Raw genomic sequence first — 21,744 nt, forward strand, 5'->3', positions numbered from 1 at the left:
CTCTGTACTGTGCCCTATGGTCACTAATTGACCACATTTTATCTGCATTGTGGCGCATGGTCGCTAATAGACCACACTTGATCTGTACTGTGCCTTATGGTCGCTAATAGACCACATTTGATCTGCATTGTGCCCCTGGTCGCTAATAGACCACACCTGCTCTGCACTGTGCCCTATGGTCGCGAATAGACCACATCTGATCTGCATTGTGCCCCATGGTCGCTAATAGACCACACCTGCTCTGTACTGTGCCCTATGGTCACCAATAGACCACATTTTATCTGCATTGTGCCCCATGGTCGCTAATAGACCACACTTGATCTGTACTGTGCCTTATGGTCGCTAATAGACCACATTTGACTTGCATTGTGCCCTATGGTCACCATATTTGACTTACATTGTACCCTATGGTCGCTAATAGACCACACTTGCCCTGTACTGTGCCCTATTGTGCCCCATGATCGCTAATAGACCACATTTGCTCTGTACTGTGCCCTATGGTCGCTAATTGTCCACATTTGATCTGCATTGTGCCCCATGGTCGGTAATAGACCACACTTGACTTGTATTGTGCCCTTGTGCCTTGACACTGTACCCAGCATGACAGCTGCATCTAGCCTGCCTGTTCTTGGCCTTCTCAAATTGCTACTGAAACTGCACCTAGCCTGATAGCTGCATCTAGCTTGCCTAGTCTTAGCCACCTCAATTGCCACCGAAACTACTCCTATCGGATTATTATCCAGTCACTTAGCATGTACTCCCTGGGTCTTGCCTACAGGTCACCCTGGCTACCATTGTATATCGCCCTCCTCATCACATTAGGAATACATCCACCTAAAATAAGCACCAAAGTTAACACTCTGAGTCCTTGCACCACGTCCTATTCCACCCATTGCACCTGCCATATCATGCTCAACACACAACAACCCAATACTGGACTTAAAATGACCCACTATCCAGATAGCACCACCCTACAAAGGCCATGCAACACTGTAGACAGAAACCTTAGACTACGTGCTCGCCTGTCCAAACTGCATGAGCTACCAGCCAAGAAGGCTGAACTATCAAAATCCCGAAACAAAATACAGTTACCCTTGAAGGGTATTGCGGAACCTACTAGGAAACAGCCTAAGCCCAACAGACCCAAAATAAATAACTCCAAACAGGCAACTAAAGGTAGTCAGAACACCACCAGCCCTAACTTAGCTGACCACAAATCATATCTCAAAGGTGCACTTATAAACGCCATGTCGCTAGTCGCACACGCCACAGAGATCTCAGATATCATTGCTACAGACAACTTAGACTTTTTGGCCATCTCAGAATCCTGGCTACATGATGCGGCTGGCCCAGCCTTATCACTAGCAGTCCCAGACAACTATACAATCCTACGTGCGGACAGACTTACCTCCCGAGGTGGAGGTCTAGCAATCATAGCTAAAACTAGCCTGGACATGAGGATCATCACTACTACCAATATGCAATCCTGTGAATGCCTCACGGTCAAAATAACCATCGCCAACTCCCAAACCCTAAACATCATCCTCATCTACAGACCACCAGGTCCTATCGGAACCTTCTCTGAGGACATCTCGACATCCCTGTCCAATAACCTAAAAAATACATCCCAAACAATAGTGCTAGGAGACTTTAATCTAGGCTATAATGACAATAAGGACACCCAATCGTCAGCGATTGCTCTGACCTTGAAAGAGCTGGGATTCATCCAAAAAGTTGAACTACCCACCCACAACAAAGGTCGCATCCTTGATTGGATAGCAGAACATAATTGCAAAGTAAATATTACGGATTCTGTACCGCAGATCTGGACTGACCACCACCTGCTATTATTCTCAGTGACAACCCACCGGGTCACTGCCCCGTCCTCACTTGCCCCACCCTTGCCAACGAGAAATAAAAAACTAATGACAGTAGAAAATCTAATGCCCGTTATAATACCTAAATTAAACTCACTACCCGACTGCATGGACCCCAATCTGTTAGTCGAACATTATAATGCAGCCATGTCCTCAGCCCTGGATCACATAGCCCCGCTCAAACTAAGAAATAGCAAACCTAAAAAACACCTCAATTCTTGGTTCACGCCCCACCTAAAAAATCTTAGGCTGGCCAAAAGAAAACTTGAAACTATTTGGAGACTTTCCCCATCAGTCAAAAATAAACTCAACCTCTCCAAAGCCTCCTCCCAATACAAGAAAGAAATATTATTAGCCAAACAAGAAACCTACAATACTAGAATATCCAACTCAAAATCTAGTGTCAAAGAACTGTTCAGCATTCTGAAAGAATTGGAAACACCCATTGTACCCCAAGAAAACTGCACCAAGGATAAAAAATGGTGCTCTAGCATACAACTTGCTTTAACAAACAAGGTAGCAAACCTACAAACCAAAATTGCCATCAAGAAGGCATCACTAACACCACACATCCCTCAGAGCTCAGCGCCACCGCCACAGCCCAAGTTGGGAGCCCGTTTCTGCTTCTCTAAGGTATCGCCCATAGAGGTAGAAAAGGTCATCCTGGGACTCAAACCGTCTAACTGCAAAGGCGACCAATGCCCAGCACAACTCATCAAGGATGCTGCGAGAGAACTGTCGCCATTTATAACCAAACTAATCAACTCTTCCTTCACCTCAGGTTCAGTACCGATCAACCTAAAAGAGTCCTGGGTACTGCCACTACTAAAGAAGCAAACCCTTGACCCTACCATTCCGACTAACTTCAGGCCCATCACGACTGTGCCCTTTCTCCTAAAAATTTTAGATAAAGTGGCTTACTTGCAAATTCAAAGCTTCCTAGAGTCTAACCACCTACTTGGAATCCGTCAATCAGGATTCCGCCCGCAACATGGGACCGAGACAGCGTTAATAGATCTTAAGGCCCAAATAGACGATTGCAGAGACAATGGCCAAGCGGCCCTACTTCTCCTCCTGGACCTATCAGCGGCATTCGACTTAGTGGACCACACAGTCCTCTGTAGTCACCTCGACTCGGCAGCCCACTTCTCAAAAGAGGCCATAATTTGGATCAAGTCATTCCTGAGTAATCGGACCATGAGAGTCTTCGCTCCATCAGCCTCAGCAGATCCAATCCCTATAACATGCAGTGTTCCACAAGGGTCTTGTGTGTCACCCACCCTCTACAATGTCTTCACGAAGCCTCTCTTTGATGAAATGGATCATCTGGGTATCGCCTACACTAACTACGCAGACGATACCCAGATCCTCCTCCCGCTCTCAGGAGACTACGCCAAGGACCTGGCCCTAGTGAACAGGATCTATAGCATCGTTCAGGCATGGATGGCCACACACGGCCTATGCCTGAACGATGATAAAACTGAGCTTATCATCCTGGGCACCACTACCTATATATCCAAACTCAGCCCCGATTACGACAACTTCATTATTGATGGGAACAACATAAAAGTAGCTCATGAAGTAAAAACCTTAAGATTCTACCTAGACGCCACCATGAACTTTACCAAACAAGTTAACTCTCTAGCTTCTGCCACCGCATATACATGCAAACTTATCAGAGCGAGCAAACAATTCCTCTCCACAGATAGCTGCATTACACTTGCCAGAGCCTTGATACTGTCCAAATTAGACTATTGTAATGGACTTTACATTGGAGCTAATAAACAGACCATCCACAAAATTCAAGTGCTCCAGAACAATGCCTTGTGAGCAGCACTCAAGATTAATAGAAACGAGCATATATCCTCGACAAGAAGAGAATACAAATGGCTCGCCACCAAAGACAAAATTCATCTCAAAATCGCTTCCCTCACCCACAAATGTATCAACAACAAAGCTCCACCTTACCTCATGGATAGATTACGCAAAAGGACTTCTTCCAGACCTACCAGAATAGCCAACGCAAACTGCCTCCAAGTCCCGCGTTTCAAACTTGCCACTATAGGAGGAAATAGCTTCCCGGTCAAGGCTGCGCAGTTATGGAACTCCCTCCCGCATGATGTCAGAGAACCTCAGCCTTTCGCAAAATTTAGACAAAACCTCACTAGGTGGCTGAGAGCCAATGACAGCTAACTAGTCCACTTGTCACATTGTACATCACTGTATATAACTATATATTACGTGAATAGGAGCATGCTCCTCGCTCCCCTGTCCTGATCTCTCCTTGCTCCCCTGTCCTTGATCTCTCCCCAACGACAGCTAACTAGTCCACTTGTCACATTGTACATTACTGTATATAACTGTATATTACGCGAACAGGAGCATGCTCCTTGCTCCCCTGTCCTTGATCTCTCCTTGTTCATATCTGCTTGCTGTAATATTGCTGATGTCTATGTCTACACTTCCTGCCTTTTCCTGTACTTGCAATTAGCTGAGCATATCTGTAACCAAGCTCAGCGCATCTCTGCACCTTCATCTGATTTCTATGTACCTGTAACCAAGTTGAGCATATCCTTGTCTGTTTGCGCCCTGATACTCCAGGGTATGGCGCGCTATACAAATAATAAACTAAACTAAACTATCTACACTCTCATGCCAATAGTTTCACCACGCTAGGCTTCGACACCTATGGGCTAAAACTATTAAGAACAGTGCTGCCTTGCGCAATAGTGTTTGGTCCCATTTGAACGCTTTTAGAAAAAGTGAATCTCCAACAGAGATGAACCAAGTATCGGAACAGACCTGGTTGAAATATATAGGGGGCCTATGTTATGATCCTAGTTATGATGATTGTAGAGCTCTTGTGAAATTTGATGACTTGCTGTCTCCAAAAATAGAGATACATGAAGATGATATAGAAAAGATCATTGTCAAATTAAAAAGCTTGCGTGCACCGGGACTAGACTGGATCCCAAATATAGTACTGAAGGCAAATCTACCAGAATGGGAAAATTATTGACAAAAATATACTATCTCGTTTTACAGACTGGAAAAATACCTGATAGCTGGCGTAAAAAATGGGGACTGGACTGATCCTGTAAATTACCGACTACTGTCCATGAATGATGTTAGTCATAAGATATTTGCAACAGCGATATTGAAAGAATTCACCACATGTATGGAAAAAAAAACTATTACCCTTTTCAAACAGGATTTCGTAAAACTTACAGCTCGCTTACAGACATATGTGTTCTTCAATACCTTATTGCAGAGATGACTAAAAGTAGTAGACCAAATCTATATTGTTGCTATACACATTTTTCCTAGGCTTTTGATCTAATCTCACTCCCAAAACTATAGAGGAAATTACCAACTTGGGGAAAGAACCAGACACTGCTATATTTCATACAACAACTCTACACAGACACCTCTATAACTGTCCTTTTAAATCAGACAGGTTTGCATACTAACTATGTCAGCACCAACTGTGGGCTGAAGCAAGAATGTGTTTTTGCTTCCTTTACTTCACAACCTTTACACTGCCGACCTACCCCAGATATTTGACTCATTAGTAAACTGTCCTCCTAAGATAAATGTAACACATGTGCCAAGGATGTCCTATGCAGACAACATCATTCTGTTAGATCAAACCCTTTAAGGCCTCCAGAGATCCTTGGATGCTCAGGTTTCTTATGCGAATAATAATGACATGACCATAAATATATCAAAAACTAAAACCATGATCTTAGGAAAAAAGAGTAAAAGCCTTAAGGTAAAGAGGTGGAAATTAAAGGACTGTAAACTGGAAATGTAGATGAATATGTCTATTTAGGTTTCCCCATAAAGAAAAATCTAGATGCAAAATATTATAAATATAATATTTTTGTGAAAACTTGGAAAAAATGGCTGGCTGCTCGCCATTATATAATCCATCATGGCGGACATAACATCCAGGGACTAATAGAAATGTACCGAACTGCAATTATACCAGGGATCATATATGGTTTGGAGGCACTATCGCACAGGCTGATGAAATGGCTAGATGGCCTTGAAGGAAAGATATTTTGTAGAATCATGAATCTCCCAAAGCGAACGCCAGTTGAGGTTTTAAGACTTTGAATTTGGAGTAGTGTCACTAAGAGCATCATGGCAAATACAGAGGGCATTAGTATACATGAAATGTTGCCTAATAAACCCAAATTCCAATCAACTGTACAAGTTATTCGGTGAAACAAATATTAAGGAAAATAAAAACGCTTTCTATCAGATTTGAAATGCTCCACAGAAAATGTCTTTGACGTAATGGACCTTGATAAATCTATGGCTATAACCGATCCCAATTTTGAGAAGACATTAAAAAATTAAGATAAAAACCTGGGATAGGACAAAAAATATTGACATTCTTCATACAAAACAAAGATATAAGGAGTTTTCCTATCAGAGCTTTCCCATATACAAACCAAACCGCTATTTAACTAAATTATGCTCTCTGGATTTGAAACGATTTATAATCTCTCTGAGACTGAGGGCCCGATTCATGGAAAGTTTTCCTATGGGATTGCACCATTATAAAACACTTCCATGAATCAGGCCCTCAATCTCTTGCCTACTAGAGAACACTGTGCACATTGGAATAAAAAGGAAGACACAGATACTTCATGTCTATTATGCTGAGTTGAAGTAGAGAGCAGTAGACACATACTGAGGACATGTAATTCTTTAATTGACTGTTATCGCAAAGGTTATGGGAATTTAATAACTAACTTAGACGACATTATGGACAATATATTTTGTGCCAACCTTGTAGGAGCAAAATCTGTAGTCATTTTTGCTGCGGCCTGGGCTATTTAGAAAGAGGCAAACAGTAGAATTACTGATGTTTTTATAAATTAGAATTTGGAGATCCTTATTTTAAAATTGTAGAGACGTTTTATGTTGTGTAACAGAATTAATAATGTTTCTTTTTTATATATTTTCATATGGAACAAAATGTAAGAAATTGTGTATGATTATGTAGGTTCTCTTTGTTCTTTTAAAATAAGTTTCTCTTAAAGGTGTTTTTAAAGTTTAAATTAACTACAACACAATAAATACATTTTAAAAAAACAATAGTGTTTCTTCCCCTTATCATCATCGTACTTTCTATTGAGTTAACAATTTCATAGCTTTCCCAGTTATAGAAATATGCTTGAAGTTAGGGGCTGGGCAAGTTCAAAAGCCGGAATCTGATGTCAGCCATAATAGCTGATTTTAAAGATTCATTCTCAGTTTTTCTGCCAACCAAATTTTCCAAAAGCCAACATCCAAGAAATCTGTAATTGGTCTAGCAGAAAAACATGAGATGGTTTCTGCCTTCAAAGCACAGTCAATCGGGCTCGCTTCATGACTGCAGCACGTGTCCTTGTAGCGGGAAACAGCGTTCTATCCCAATGGGGCAGAGCGGGTCACATTACCTGTGCATTGTGCCCCAGTTTGGCTAGGTCAGAAAACTCCCATACTGACACACCTCCCACCTACATTTAAAGCAGAATATTTTCATTTCATCACTTGAATATGCCCATATGCCAGACTTCATCCCAATCTGGAATAGCTTGGTGGCAATAGCACTGTCCTCCGAAATCTAAGCATTGGGGGTTGGTATTCTTTCATTTGCCCCTAATAAACAAAAAATATGCCTAGTATGTTTTCAAAATCTAATGCTTTTTTGTTTGTTTTTTTAAAATAGCGGATGGGCCATACATTCAAATCATCGAACAGCCAAAGCAGGTAAGAAGGATGAGTCAAGTGTTTTACCCATGTGTCAGTTAATTAAATATATTTATTTAGCGCGCGTTCTTGTTTGTACTGTTATGTTGACTAACAATTGTGGGAGCAGAAAGAATGCTGCACACGGCGACTAGGCCACTGCCACCAGCAGCAGGCAAGAATAACAGAATCACTAAAAAAGGAATGAACAGTCTGATGGGGCGAGCAAAGGCCTGGACATTGTAGTCTTACAATACCCAGCAGTCAGGAAATGCACGGGCAGAAGCAATATGGACTTCATGATCCCAGTAATTACCATAACCAAGCAACCATCTCCACGGTGAACACTCATGCCAGTTCAAGCTGCAGCCGTGCCAGCAGAGTTTTCATCTCGGCTTGGCATGGACACATATGGCACCCACTCATTTGGCAGGCGCCCGGGAAAATCGTCTCAAATACTAATGATCTTGCATGGGTAATAGCCAGTGCTGGACTCAACGCCAGCAACTCAACTGCACAATTTACCCATTCAGTCACGCAGAGCAAACTAAAGGATAACTCAACCAACACAGAATGCTGATGGGAGCATGCATACCCATTGCCATCATATACAACCAGGAGAGCACAGATTTCAGTACGCGCGTCAAGGGGGAGTAGGCACCTTGTTTCATGTCAGGTGAACACAAACTGTCCACACAGTACCATCAGGAAAAACAGGAAAATGAAACTGGCACCTTTGGGTTTACTGCACAAAACACCCAGACTCACTTGTAGTGGAAAAGGTTGCTTTAAAGCTCACAAAAAAAGGTAAACTGGCCCCTGGCCTTACAGACTAAAATATCTGCTTTTAACAATTTTCCAAACAAATTAATAATCAAACATTTTCAATTCCCTCGACAATTAAATAAATAAGTCTGTTTAAATTCCTCCCTACCTATCCTTTGCTCCGTACCGTCTCCTTACCATCTTCTCCAGCCTTCCTTCCCGCTTTCTCCCATCTTCTCCCCGAGGCCATGCCCCTCCATCTTCATTACCTGTTCCCCCTCTTTGCACCCCCGGGGTAGCCCATTCGTGCCAAACAGCACCACTCCCATCCTTTCCCACGCTATTGCCCCATTGTGCTTCCCTCCCCCCTCATCCAAAGGGGTCATGCCCCCGGCATCAGAAAAATACTCCCCAGAGGTGTTCTTTCTGCCCCACCCCTACCCTTCTACCTTATAGCCCCAGCTCTTTATCATTTCCTGCACTTACACCTGCATATCCAAGAGGTAGTAAATGTTCCCATAAACCGACAGATGAACGCCATCCTCCGTGAAAACTGAAAAATCCTCATATACTATCTCTCTGTGCACTAGAACTTGCACCGCTGCCAAACTGCAAAATGTTGTCATCTCCCTATTAATTTTCTTCCTAGCCCTCTCAACTGCTCCCTCACTTACCATGCCCCTCCATACTCTCCTTGACAGCAGCTTAGACCATACCAAACTTTCCTTTGGCCATATCTCCCTAATCCATGCCAAGTCGCTCTTCATTTTCCTCAACAGAGCCCCACCTGTGTCTCTGACAAGATCATTCTCTCCTGCATGTATTATCAGCCCTTCCGGGACCCCAAAATGCTCCTTCAGCCCCGCCAATATGGGCAGCAGCTGATCCCATCGAAGCCCCCCTAAATCCGACCATCTCACAAGCGCCACCTTGTAACTACAACCCAATTGGGTACCAAAAATCCTTTTCTATGCCTCCTTCCCCGCCTATTTCACTATTGAATGACCAACAATCCAAATCTGTGGCATCTCCCACGTCCTCCGAGCCGCATCTGGAAAAGAAATTACACTGTCACTTTCCTGTCTCCAACCTCCCCGTGCTCCACCCCAGCTTTCCCCTTTGCACCCCCACTATCCCTTTTCAGACAGCTCCTTTCCCCACGTCCCTAATATACGCTTTGTATTTCCCTGACCTCCACCGGCCCAAACTTTTAACCTTGTCCTCCGATAACCTCAACTGGCTCCCTTCCTATGCCGCCCTCATCCTGAATGAATGAGTACCAAACTCCTCCGCACTTTCTACCACTGCCCCCAAAGCCTTTCTCAACACACCCAACACCTGAGCCGCTGACAATACTGCCCCATTCTCATGCTTGAAAACCAACCCCGAACTCCCGCCACATAACTCCTTCCAAGCCAAACCTGACCTAACTGGGCACAACTCCTTGCTACCCCACCCCAACAACACCCAGCATCCCCTCCCTTTTTGATCCATCTTTGACCTCCTAATCATAATATCCACCCCCCTCTTTTGGGAAATAAATATCCTCCCAATGCAGGCCACCTTTCCCTCCTTTCCCCCCTACCAGCTCAGACACCCTGAACGCCCCAAAAAACAACCAAGTAAAACATGCCGAAAACATGACCCCCTCCCACGCCGACCAGCAAACCCTATCCAGAGCCCGGCATAAACTGGCCAACAGAGCCACCGATATAGGCCTCCTGCTGTCCTTCTCCCTCCTACTATCCCTTGCCCCGCCCTCTAACATCCTGCTCGCCATTTTCCCACCGTTGGGCTGAAAGCCCCAAAACCACTTCCCATAGAAAGCAATGCCGCCATCTTCCCCGCTATTGTCGCTTTAGACCGTCCTTTGTCCATGCACCCTGATAGAAAATTGACCACATCAACCCTCATACGCTCCTCGGCATCCACCCTACCCTTCCAGCTACGGGCTCCCCCTTTTATGAATTCTGCCTATGCCCTCCTGTATGCTGCCCTGGACACCGAGACCAGCGAACCCTCCACTAAAGACAGTGATCTCAACTTCCTATCTTCCACAGCTCTTCCGGGATCCGCTGTCCCCTCTGCTCCGCTCCTGGTGCCAGTCCGAAGAATCTCTGCCATTGAAAACGAGATAATGTATCAGCGATGCCATTATCCTTCCCCGGCATGTGTGTTGTCTTAAACACCACATTCAATTCCATGCAGCGCAACACAAATTCCCTCATTAACCTCGCCACCCTCTGGTCCCTTGCTGACTGCCTGTTCACTACATGCACCACACCTTCATTGTCAATATTGAAGTTCACTTTCCTGTTCTGCAATTCCTTACCCCACAATTCCATTGCAACCACCAAAGTAAAACATTCCAGAAATGCTATACTTCTCTCTTCCTTCAGCCAAAGCTATGGCCACTTCTTGGTGCACCATTTGCCCCCCCAAAAGACTCCAAATCCCCCCGCACCTGCCGCATCTGAAAATATCTGCACTTCTCATGACACAGGATCCCCAGGAACCACATGGACACCCCGTTAAAACTCTCCAGAAAACGCAACCAAATCCTACAGTCTTCCCAAACCATCCCCGACACTCATAACCGATGATGTGGGCACTTTGCTCCCGCCATAGACCACGCCATGTTCCTACAAAAAGTACAAAGGCCCTTCTAGCCTCTGCATCGCCACTAATGTCATCTTCCGGGCACAAACCGCTTTTTCCAGCAAACCTACCAGCCGACTCACCTTGTCGTGCGGCAAGCGTGAGGTCATGGCCACTGAGTCCAATTCGATCCCTAAAAAGGTCAACACCACTGCCGGTCCCTCCATTTTGTCCTCTGCCAATGGCACCCCCAACTCCCACATCAGCGCCTGAAACATCCTTCGCATCTCTCTGCATTTCTTTGTTTGCCCGTCCCACTAATGAACAGAAAATTAGCTAAGTAATGCAATACACTTTCCGAATCCGAACTATATGTAAAAATCCACTGCAAAAATGAACTGAAACACTCAAACAAGGTGCAAGAAATTGTGCAACCCATAGGCAAGGCCTTGTCTATGTAAATGCGGTCCTCAAATTGCATTCCCAACAGACAAAAATAGTCTGGGTGCACTGGCAGCAACCTGAAAGTCACCTTAATGTCACACTTGGCCATGAAGGCCCCTCGCCCGCCTTCCTCACCAAACCCACCGCCTGATCCACACTCACGTATGCAATCCCACACTCCTCCGGGGCAATGAAATCGTTTAACGACATGCCCTCTGGCCATGACAAATGGTGTATTACCCTGAATTCTCCCGGGACCTTCTTGGGCACAACACCCAGTGGGGATACCACTAATTCCGCCAGTAAATCAGCAAATGGCCCTACCACCCTACCCGCAGTTATCTCTTTGCCCAATTTCTCTCTTACCACTTCGACATTTTCCCTGGCTGACTTCAAGTTCTCCGCCCAACGATGCACTCTTGGACCCCGATAACCCAGCCTAAAGCCATAACGAAAACCATCTGCCAATATCTCCGCCCTCTCCCTGTCTGCGTAAAATTCAAGCCACTTCTCCAGCACCTCCACCTTAACTGAAGTAAAAGCCTTTCCCCACAACCCCCCGACCTGCTCCTCCCCCTGTCCCCCTGCTGGAAACACTGAGTGATCTGGTGCCTCCCTGCACACCTGCTGCATTTGTGTCTAAACCTACATACCGTCCTTGTGCAGCCGTCCTTGTTAAATGCCCAGAATGCCGCTAAGGACTGACCTCTGCCTCCTCCCCCTGATCCCTTGTGGGCGGGGCGACCAAGAAAGGGCCAGAAAGGCACAGACAAACCACTCACTGTGTGTAACGTTTGAGCTGGCCTTGTGGGTGCCATCCACTGCAGCCAGAGATCCATGTCTATCTCACCCAAACCGCCTCGCTGTCTTCTGCCATCCTCGCCCTTAATTCCTCATCATAGCGCACCCACGCGAAACCCCCAAAACTCGTGAAAGCCTTTTTAATCACATCCATGAACTTTAATAGTGCCATACATCTCCCTGGGAATTTCTCACAATAGACACTTGCATAGATAATAAAAGCTGATGTCCAATTCTCGATTGTCACCGGTACTCTTGGACGCGAGGCCAACTCCCTCTCCTCCTCCTTAGAACCCTCCTTGGTTCTCACCTCCCTATGTAGCAGCTTGAACACGTCCACAAATTACCCTGCCCATATCTTATCCTTTGTTGATGTCATCAAATGTGCTCCCAACATTTTCGTAATACCCATGTTTGGCAGTTTTTTCTCCTTTCCCTTTCCCTATGCATCCTTCTCTCTTGGAGCCTGTACCTCGGGTGCCAAGGCCTCAATAGCCCTGTCTGTCTGCACCTCCACCGAAGAAACCTCCTTCTCCCCAACCAAGGCCCAGATAGCCTCCAAGCCTGTCTCTCTTCTTGCCCCTTGCACCCCTGCCACTTCTCTTCTTACCCCCAACCACGTGTCCCCCCTCTGCCATGCTGCTGGAACCTGGCCTCCACTCCACCGCTCCTCATCTCCTTCCTTACTGGGCTCCTGCTGTGGGGACAAAACATGTCAACAGTCTCACCCTGCCAGTTTCCCCCCGACCTCTTACCCCCCAGTCCCTTTGTTCCTGCCTTCCCCTTCCCACCTTAAACCCCTTCTCGCCCTCCCCTCCTTACAACACTGTACCCTTCATCCTCCCACTGCCACACGAATTCTTCCACCCCTTCATCATCCCCCATGTAATACCATGGCTGTTGCAAGCACATGCTCGGGCCGGGCAGATCCTCCTCTTGTGAGCCCGGGGCATCCGCCCCGCCACTCCTTCGGCGTCTTCTTGGCGGGGCTGTGCAAACCCCATCCTGGTGCTCTTCTCTTGGGCGAGGGGTCATCTCCTCAACCCTTCGGTCCTCCGTGCTAGGGGCCGTACTGCGCCCTCTAGTCTGTCCACGCAAAACCTGTGGAGGGACCGTTCATAAACCCTCTCCCGACTCAACTTCTGGAACAGGGGGGGCCATACTATGCCCTCCACCCGAAATCCTCCTAGCCGGGGAGGCCGTCCAGCACCTCTCCCTTTCCACACTAATCGAAGGGGCCCGCTCCCTCCTCCTCCTCCCACCTGCAGTCTTCTGTAGGTATTTTCCTCCCTTACCCGTCCACCCTGACGCCCCTCTCTGCATCCCAGCACCTCCCTCTTCCCCAAGTGATTGCCCTGCACCTGTCTGTAACCTCCTGTCGTCCACTTCTTCCATTGGGTCTTCATCTCCCAAACCCCTACCGGACCCCTCTCCTACCTCACCAACCCCTTTTGACGCTCTCCTGGGCATCTCCCTCCTACTCCTCCTGGCCCCACTATCCCAACATTCCCTACTCCCAACCGCAAGGCTGTAGGCCACCTCCTCTGCAAGGGCCCCATCCGCCGCAGCGCTCCGCTGTGGCCTCCCCCATCAACCTGTTTCTCCCTCATAACTTCCTCCACCGCCCCCGCCAGGTGGACCTTAGACACCCTGCTGATAATTGCCAGGGCCTCCCTCAAAGCCTGGGCATCAATCAGTCCCTTCTTTTTTGCTCCCTGACCCACCATCCTGTTGAAACAGTCTCAGCAGCACACTTGCGTACTGCCTTATTGTACCACCCACAGCTGACCCCTGAGCCGCTCGCTCCCTTAGTGCAATGGCCAGAAAGGAGCAGAAAGCTTCTTGTTTGAAGCCTGGCAACTCCCCAAGCCAGCAGAAATCCCCGAAATAGCCCCTTGTAAAAAAAAATATAGATATAAATACCTGGCTACCAGATAATATTACCTAATCGCCACAGAGAAGACAAGACTAACTGCCTATTTTTTTATTTAAATATTTACAGCCCCGGACCCTGGCTTGCAGCTAAACCCAGGTGGGGTAACTACAAAATAATATCCCCTGTCCTGCCTGCAAGTAGTCTTAGCTTAATTAGCTTAATTAATGCAGAACGAAATTCGCAAACACGCAGAGAAAAACAGCGTTGTTGCTCTAATGTAAATAGTGTGCGGCCCTTTAAGGGCTCTACACTGCCCGCTGGTGGATGCTGCACAACTCCGCGTGCACACCGTCCTAATCAAAAATCGCCCGGCAGACAGCAAGATGTATGCATGCTCCTTCCCACTGCTCCCCAGCCCCCAACAAACCAAACCTCCCGCCGGCCCTAACGACCTCCCAACAGCCCCACTACTCCGACAGCCCACAACCTACCCAGAAGCCACTCGGTCCCGGCAGAGGGAAGCCTGCGCTGCCACAACCAGACCCAACGAAAATGGACCTAGATGCGGCACACCCCGCAATCCCACGGCTGCGTCAGTTACAGTGGGCCAATCTATCAATGGTAAGGAGGTGGCTTTATTTACAGCGAACCCATAAAAATATAATAAAAACCCACCGCCCAACAATCAATACCTGCACTAACTACCTGACACAGACTTACAACTAGATAACCCACTAAACCTATCTCACCTCAAGACCAGCCACTAACTAGGCCCCAGTCAGGGAAGGCTTGAGAGCAGGTGACCTGATCAAACGCTCGTCCTCAAACGTCGCCTGCTCTCGAACATTCACTGCCCCCTTAAGTACCCCTGCGGTGCACTGTACACCAGGCCAGCTCGATGGCCTGTGCAGCACCCAAAACCACAACAGGGGGAAACGCTTCACGTTCCCCCCGCTGCCTCCCTTCTACCTAAGAATCATCCTTATTATATATGGAGTACTGTAAAGTTCAGTGTAAAATACCATCAAGGCATATACCACACGTATGGTCTCTGCATATAGACAAATTATACAAGGAACTGAGCTGATCCGAGCTTCAAAACTAAGCGGGAGAGTGTACCAGCAACCATAGAACGAATAATGTAAAGAAAAACGTGCAGAGATGGGGCAAGCGAGGGGGATTCTAAGGACGCCTATAAAGAGGGTAGTCTTACTGGTAGGGTGCATGTTTTGTGAGGATCTGGGGGATTGGTGGAAGAGTTGTACTTGCTCTATTTAAAAAAATGGCCCCAGGCGCTCCTGAGCCAGGAAAGACCACTTTTATCTTTATTTTTTTAATTACCATCTAAGCAAATGTGTCTATTTTTCATGCAAGACTCAATCCATGATTCTAGGCTGGTGTTTTTTTGGATAGGGACTACGTTTCTCTAGCCGGCTTGTTTTCGTGTGTGCATGCTCATTGTTTTCCTGTGTGGCCACTAGGCACCAAGTGGCGAGTTGAGGTTGTTGCTCATTGCTCCTCGCTTTCCGGTTTTGGTCGTTTGACAATTTGAAGTGGGTAATGGTGCAAGGAAATGGGCTTTTCTGTCTTTGGTGGAATCTTCTTGCTTGGATTTGGCTGGCAATGCTGGGGAGGGTGCTGGGAGTTTAGTTGCTTTGGAGACCTATTTTAGAGGGGGCCAGCAAGGAACAACACACCCCAGGGCCGAATCTGATTTGAAGTGGCGTGGAGGATGGGGTTTCAAGATTGTTACCAGGGTTTTGGTTGACAAGCATGGGAGAACCCGGCAGCATTGGCCTTTGGCAGTCCTTGGAGGAAGCTTCCTGGTAGATTAAGCTGGCAGTTCTGGGGCGGTTGCCAGAAGTTTAGTGGTTTGAAGATCTGTTTTGGAGGTGCCAGGCGAGGACACACCATATCCCACGCTGGAATTTGATCTGAGTTGAATTGAGAGATGTTCATGCAGTGAAGTTTCCTGGCAATTGGAGGGCTGCACAGGTGAACCCACGGCCATTTGCGAATATCTGGCACTGGTTGGGCAGTAATTGTGTTTTCTAACTTTCCACATTGTTGCTCGTGTTCACAATGGGCTTGGGACTCTTTCTGAATGCTCTTTGCTCCCCACTGGGCCTTGCTCACACAAGCGTGCATCCTCCCAAACATCAGGGGTAGGATTTGTTAGGTGGGATGACTGGAATTAGGCAGGGCTGAGAACCCAAGCCTAGTTTTAGAAGGTTTTTAGGGGGCATGAGTGTCATTATACCGAGGGTCAATATACGGGGCGGTCTTCATGATGTTTGGCAGCCCTGAAACCTCACACACTAGGGACTGGAATTAATGACTGCAGTCAGCACGGAGACATAAGGCATTGTGGGGGAATGTTTATAGGGTAGCTACATCTGAAACATGGGTCACAACATGGGCCTCTCACTTTAGGAAACAGGAGCCTTTTCTTGGTGCTTTTAATGGGTTAGGGGACATTCATTCTCAGTGCATGAGGTGGCATGCAGGAGGGGAGGGGAAGTTACTAGGCGTGGGCAGGCTGTTGAACTTTGTGAAGGGGAGTACCAGCACATTCTGGGGGTGGAGGGCTGATGAATGGGATCGGTGGTGGTTCTGGCTAGGGTGTGGGCCTCAGAGGCTGCAGATAGCATAGAAAGTGAAGGGCAAACGCATCTGATAATTTCATTTGGCAGAGGGACCCATAGCGGGGACACCCCGCACTTAGCTGTTTTATCCAACCTACATGACTGTCTAACACCCCCCAGCCCTTGTCCATCGGTGCCCTCCTCCCATGTCTCCCCCCAATAACTAACAACCGTTTGAGAGGATCGAATGCCGCAGCTGCTTTATTCTTTTTGGCGAGAGATATCTTACAGGTGATCCGTATTGATGACCTGCAGCCACAGGAACTACACTAGGCTGCGACCCTTTGGTGCGTAGAGGGGATGAGTGCATAGAGGGGATGAGTGTGTAGAGAGGATGAGTGCGTAGAGGGGATGAGTGCGTAGAGGGGATGAGTGCATAGAGGGGATGAGTGAGCAAAACATGTGAATGCATAGTGCGTGTGAGGGCATAAAACTGACGAGTGCCTAGCGCGAATGAGTGCCTAGAGCGAATGAGTGCGTAGAGCGAATGAGTGCCTAGAGTGGAGCGAACGAGTACCTAGAGTGGAACAGACGTGTTGCATAGAGCGGACGAGTTGTGTAGAGCGGATGAGTACGTAGAACGAATGAGCGCAGATTACATGCAGTATTGATGAGTGCGTAGAATGGATATGTACGTAGAGCTCCTGATGCATAGAGCGGACGGAACGAGTGAAGTATGTAGATGGATTCTATATGGATAGAACAAATGATATATGTGAATGGAATTGATCACATATATGGATGGAACGGGTGCTGGACGTGGATGGAACGGGTGACGTACGTTAATGGAACGGCTGACACATATGTGGATAGAACGGGTGCCGTATATGGATGGATCGGGTGCCGTAGGTGGATGGATCGGGTGCCGTATGTGGATGAAACGGGTGACATAAGTGGATGAAATGTGTGAAATAGGTGGATGGAACGGATGAATTATGAAGATGTTACGGGCGAAATTTATGGACGGAGTGCATAAAACAACTTAGAATACACGAAACGGATCGGAGTAAATAGAGCAGATTTGAGTGCGAGTGGCGGACAGGAGTGTGAGTGGCATACAGAAGTGCTTGTGGCGGACAGTAGTGCGTGTGATGGACAGCAGTGCGTGTGGCGGAAAGGAGTACATGCATGAGGCTGACAGGAGTGCATGCGTGGGGCAGACAGGAGTGCATGCGTGGGGCAGACAGGAGTGCATGCGTGGGACAGACAGGAGTGCATGCATGGGGCAGACAAGAGTGCATGTGTGGGGCAGACTGGAGTATGTGGAGCGGACTGGAGCGCGCGGGGCGGACTGGAGCACGTGGGGCGGACTGGAGTGCATGAGTGCGTCGAGCAGACCGGAGTGTGTGGGGCAGACATGGAATGAATAAGAGTGCATGGAACGGACTGGAGCGCATAGAATTACATGATGTACATAGTATGGTTTGGAATGCAGGGAACATTTGAAAGAACATATAACCCATCATATCACACCACCACACTTACTCTCTTCTTTACACCACCACTCAACTAGAACACAGAGATACTATGACACCATTCGGTATAACTGTTCTCATACCAACATCCGCTGCACACTCCCCATCATTCTATGTAAACACTGCTGGTTGCACACACCCCCAGGTTGCACACCGCCCAGCCAGGCGTTCTCCTCAGGCCTAACGCAGCCGCATTCGGTCTGAATAAATACTAGAACGAACACATACCCCTGATCTCTCAACCACCACGCCTACCGCTAAGAAGCAGCTATTACACGAATACCGCACCAGCTGCACACATACCCGGTGCTCACACGCACCTTTGACTCTCTCTACTCTCTCTACTGACCTGAACTTCGGTTCCCAAGGGCGTTCAACCTACCAGTGCCTTCAGACCATACCAATGGTATATAAGGCACTATATAAATGCAAAATAACATAACATAACATAACACCATGTTGAGGTCAGTTTTCTTTAGTTACCCCCATCTTTGGCTGGGCTGGCCCCCTCCCCATTATCTGCAGCACTACCCCCCATCAGCGTTCTACGTTTAGAGTTGTTCCGGTCTTTGTGCCTAGACAGCCATCCCTGCAACAGTAAGGAGTTCGCTTGCAACAGCAAGGTGATTTTCTTTTGTTCCCCACTTGTATTGTCTAACCTGCTTGCCTCCCCCAGGCCTTGTGCCCCGGGGGGTGTATTTATCATCCCGCCTCTCCCTCCCCTACTTTTCCTGGGTCTTTTTGGCCGTTTGCAGCACCCTCATTTCTCTTTGGATACACCATGTAACTCTGCTGCAACGCCTCTGAAAGACAATATCCAAGTAATTCATTAGATATACAATGCATGTTCCTCCATCCCCTCCCAATCCCCCCATTATTTTCTATGGGTGTGGGCGGGTGGGGAAACCTTTTATCTTCAACGTCCACTAACAAAGAGGGCTACTCCTCCCCAAACCTGTCCTTATAAGCATTACCTGCCTCCCACCCCCCACCCCATTCTACCTCCCAGAGACAGCCCCTCCACCCTGCCCCGTGAATTAGCCCATGTCCTTCTGATCCCTGCCACCCTCGTTTCCCTGCCAGCCCTCCCTTTCTTCCCACTCTCCCATTTGCCAGGCACCCTTTCCGCTTGCAGCTGCCTGCACCCCTAGCTCCTCAGCCGGTGGAACTCAACGGCTTGTTGGGGTCGGCACTAGATGTGAAGGCCTCCAAGGCCTCCCTTAGCTCGGCGCAGCCCTCTGGCTTAGTGGTGACACCCCACACTTAGCTGTTCCGCTCAACCTTCATGACAGTCAAACACCCCCCAGCCCTCGTCCTCCCCCTCCCATGTCTCCCCGCCACCCAAATAGCTCACAACGATAACCGTTTGGGATGATCTAATGCCGCAGCTGCTTTATTCTTTTTGGTGAGAGTTATCTTACAGCTGATCCATATTGACGACCCACAGCCGAAGGAACTACACTGGGCTGTGACCCTTTGGTGCACTTTGTCGAGGTAGCACTTGCCTCCCTAATCACCCCATTTTCTTTGCTTTTCTTCGGCTGGCGCTAGCCATTTCTCTTTGCTTATCCCCATCTTCGCCTGGGCTGGCTCCCTCCACATTATCTGCAGCACACCCCCACCCATCAGCATTCCACTTTTAGAGTTGTTCTGGTCTTTGTGACTAGCCAGCCATCCCTGCACTCAGTTCGCTTGCAACGGCAAGGAGTTCGCTTGCAAGGGCAAGGTGATTTTCTTTTTGCCACACTTGTATTATCTAACCCGTTTGCCCACCCAGGCCTTGTGCTTCAGCTGCATATTTATCATCCTGCCTCCTCCTCCCCTTTGTCTGCTGGGCCCTTCTGGCTGTTTTCAGCACCCTCATTTCTCATTGAATACACCAGGTTACTCCGCCTAGATTCTGAGGCGGCGACCGCTATCGGTGTGCCCACCCACCAATTCCTGCCTTGTGTGCCTCTCCATTTCTTGCCTTCTCCCACCAAATTCCATCTTTCAAAGATTCCCTACCCCCTTTACTGCCACCCGCCCCTCTCATGAAGTCCCCCCTCTTGCCCTTCCTACCTTCAACTGTACCCCTCTAGGACATCTGTAATGCTCATTCGCCCTATTGCCATTCCAATGTCAGACAGGTGCACCTTATTCTGGGAAAAATAACCCAGAGTCCTCAATGTGAGCAATGGGTGCCTCACCCAACCGAAACCCCTGCCCCTCAAAAATATTCCCATGCATGCGTTCAAGCGCCTCTGCGATTCCTCCACTGCACTGTGAGACTGGGCCCATACCCATTCCTGCCTGGGTATCACTTCTGACCAAGCTAACTCTGTGTCCCCCAATTTCACACTCATCTCTATCAGCTGGTTTGAATTTTCCATAGCAACGGGCCCGTTCCCATTGCCGTTAGGTCATTGCCCCCAAGCTGTATTATGATGATGTGAGGTCTCCCTCGCTGTGCGACCTCCCCCATCACTAGCACCACTAACTCGCCCCATCTCACCACCATCCCAACCACACCAGTTTCGCGTCTGTGAGCCCCATCGGCAAACTCCACTTCACCTGGAGTGTGCCTCTCGCTTCTCAAGTGACAAAGGAGTGTCCAACTACCCACTCTTCCTTTTGCCCTACGAATGAAAATAAAATTAATGCCATTAGTTACACCCTCGGCTTTCCCCCCTTTTTAGTTTTCTTATTTTTAATTTATTTATATTTATATTTGTTTGTTTATTTTTTTTCCTTTCCCCACCTCCCATCCCAAACCCCATTTTCTTCACCTGCCCCAACCTTTTCTCCTCCCTCAGGATGGAACTACCTGTTCCCCTGTGCCACATTCTGTTACCCACTACTTTCTGCTGCTTTCCCTGTCGTCCCACTTGAAGACCTAATTTTCCTCCCTGCATGCAACCCCTGTGCAACACCCGTCCTGATGTAGCTTTGGAATCGATGTGACTTCCACCGCCCAATCTGCATAATCCTCTCCTCCCCAATACCTTCCTCGCATGCTGAGGTTGCTTCCCCTATTCTAAAGGAGTGTGGTGTATACATATGCTCCAGACCTTTTTTTGACAATGCCATGGCCAACACCCTCCTAAATTGAAACTGCGTCAGCGGTGTGACATCCTGGTGCAAGAATAAATATCCCTGGACTGCCGGCCTGACCGACATATACCTCCCCAATGTGTGATCCCGGCCGAATTCATCTTCCCCTATTACCCCCAACGTGATCTCTTGCCCCCTCCCGTTCTGGTCCGTCATTGACCGCCTGATGTTTGTAACCGTGTATGTCCCATGTATTGTTAAGTCTATCCTTGACAAGGCCCTGCCACCGACATCGTGCCAGAACATGCAATCAGCACGCTTATCCTGAACACTCTGAAGAAGGCAAGGCTAAAGGCGGCTCTGAATAACCTGTCCTCATAGGGAGAGTTGCATATCCCCTCCACCCCCATAAATCAGCTGCCTCAATACCTGGAAATATATCAGCAGTCTGTTGTCTCTGGCCGGGAGCCTCCCCCTGTTCCAAT

The 21,744-nt window shown here is 47.8% G+C and overlaps 1 protein-coding gene across 1 annotated transcript in view; it reads left to right on the forward strand.

Annotated features, from left to right (window-relative positions):
• NFKB1 (nuclear factor kappa B subunit 1) overlaps window positions 1-21,744 on the forward strand; it is an 887,546-nt gene that overhangs the window by 341,948 nt on the left and 523,854 nt on the right. The window contains exon 4 of the mRNA XM_069630690.1: window positions 7,603-7,643. Within this exon, the coding sequence (XP_069486791.1) occupies window positions 7,603-7,643 (41 nt within the window). The remainder of the gene's footprint in view (window positions 1-7,602; window positions 7,644-21,744) is intronic.

This window comes from Ambystoma mexicanum, chromosome 6q (assembly GCF_040938575.1).
Source record: "Ambystoma mexicanum isolate Mex_15411 chromosome 6q, UKY_AmexF1_1, whole genome shotgun sequence".
Lineage (NCBI taxonomy): Eukaryota > Metazoa > Chordata > Amphibia > Caudata > Ambystomatidae > Ambystoma > Ambystoma mexicanum.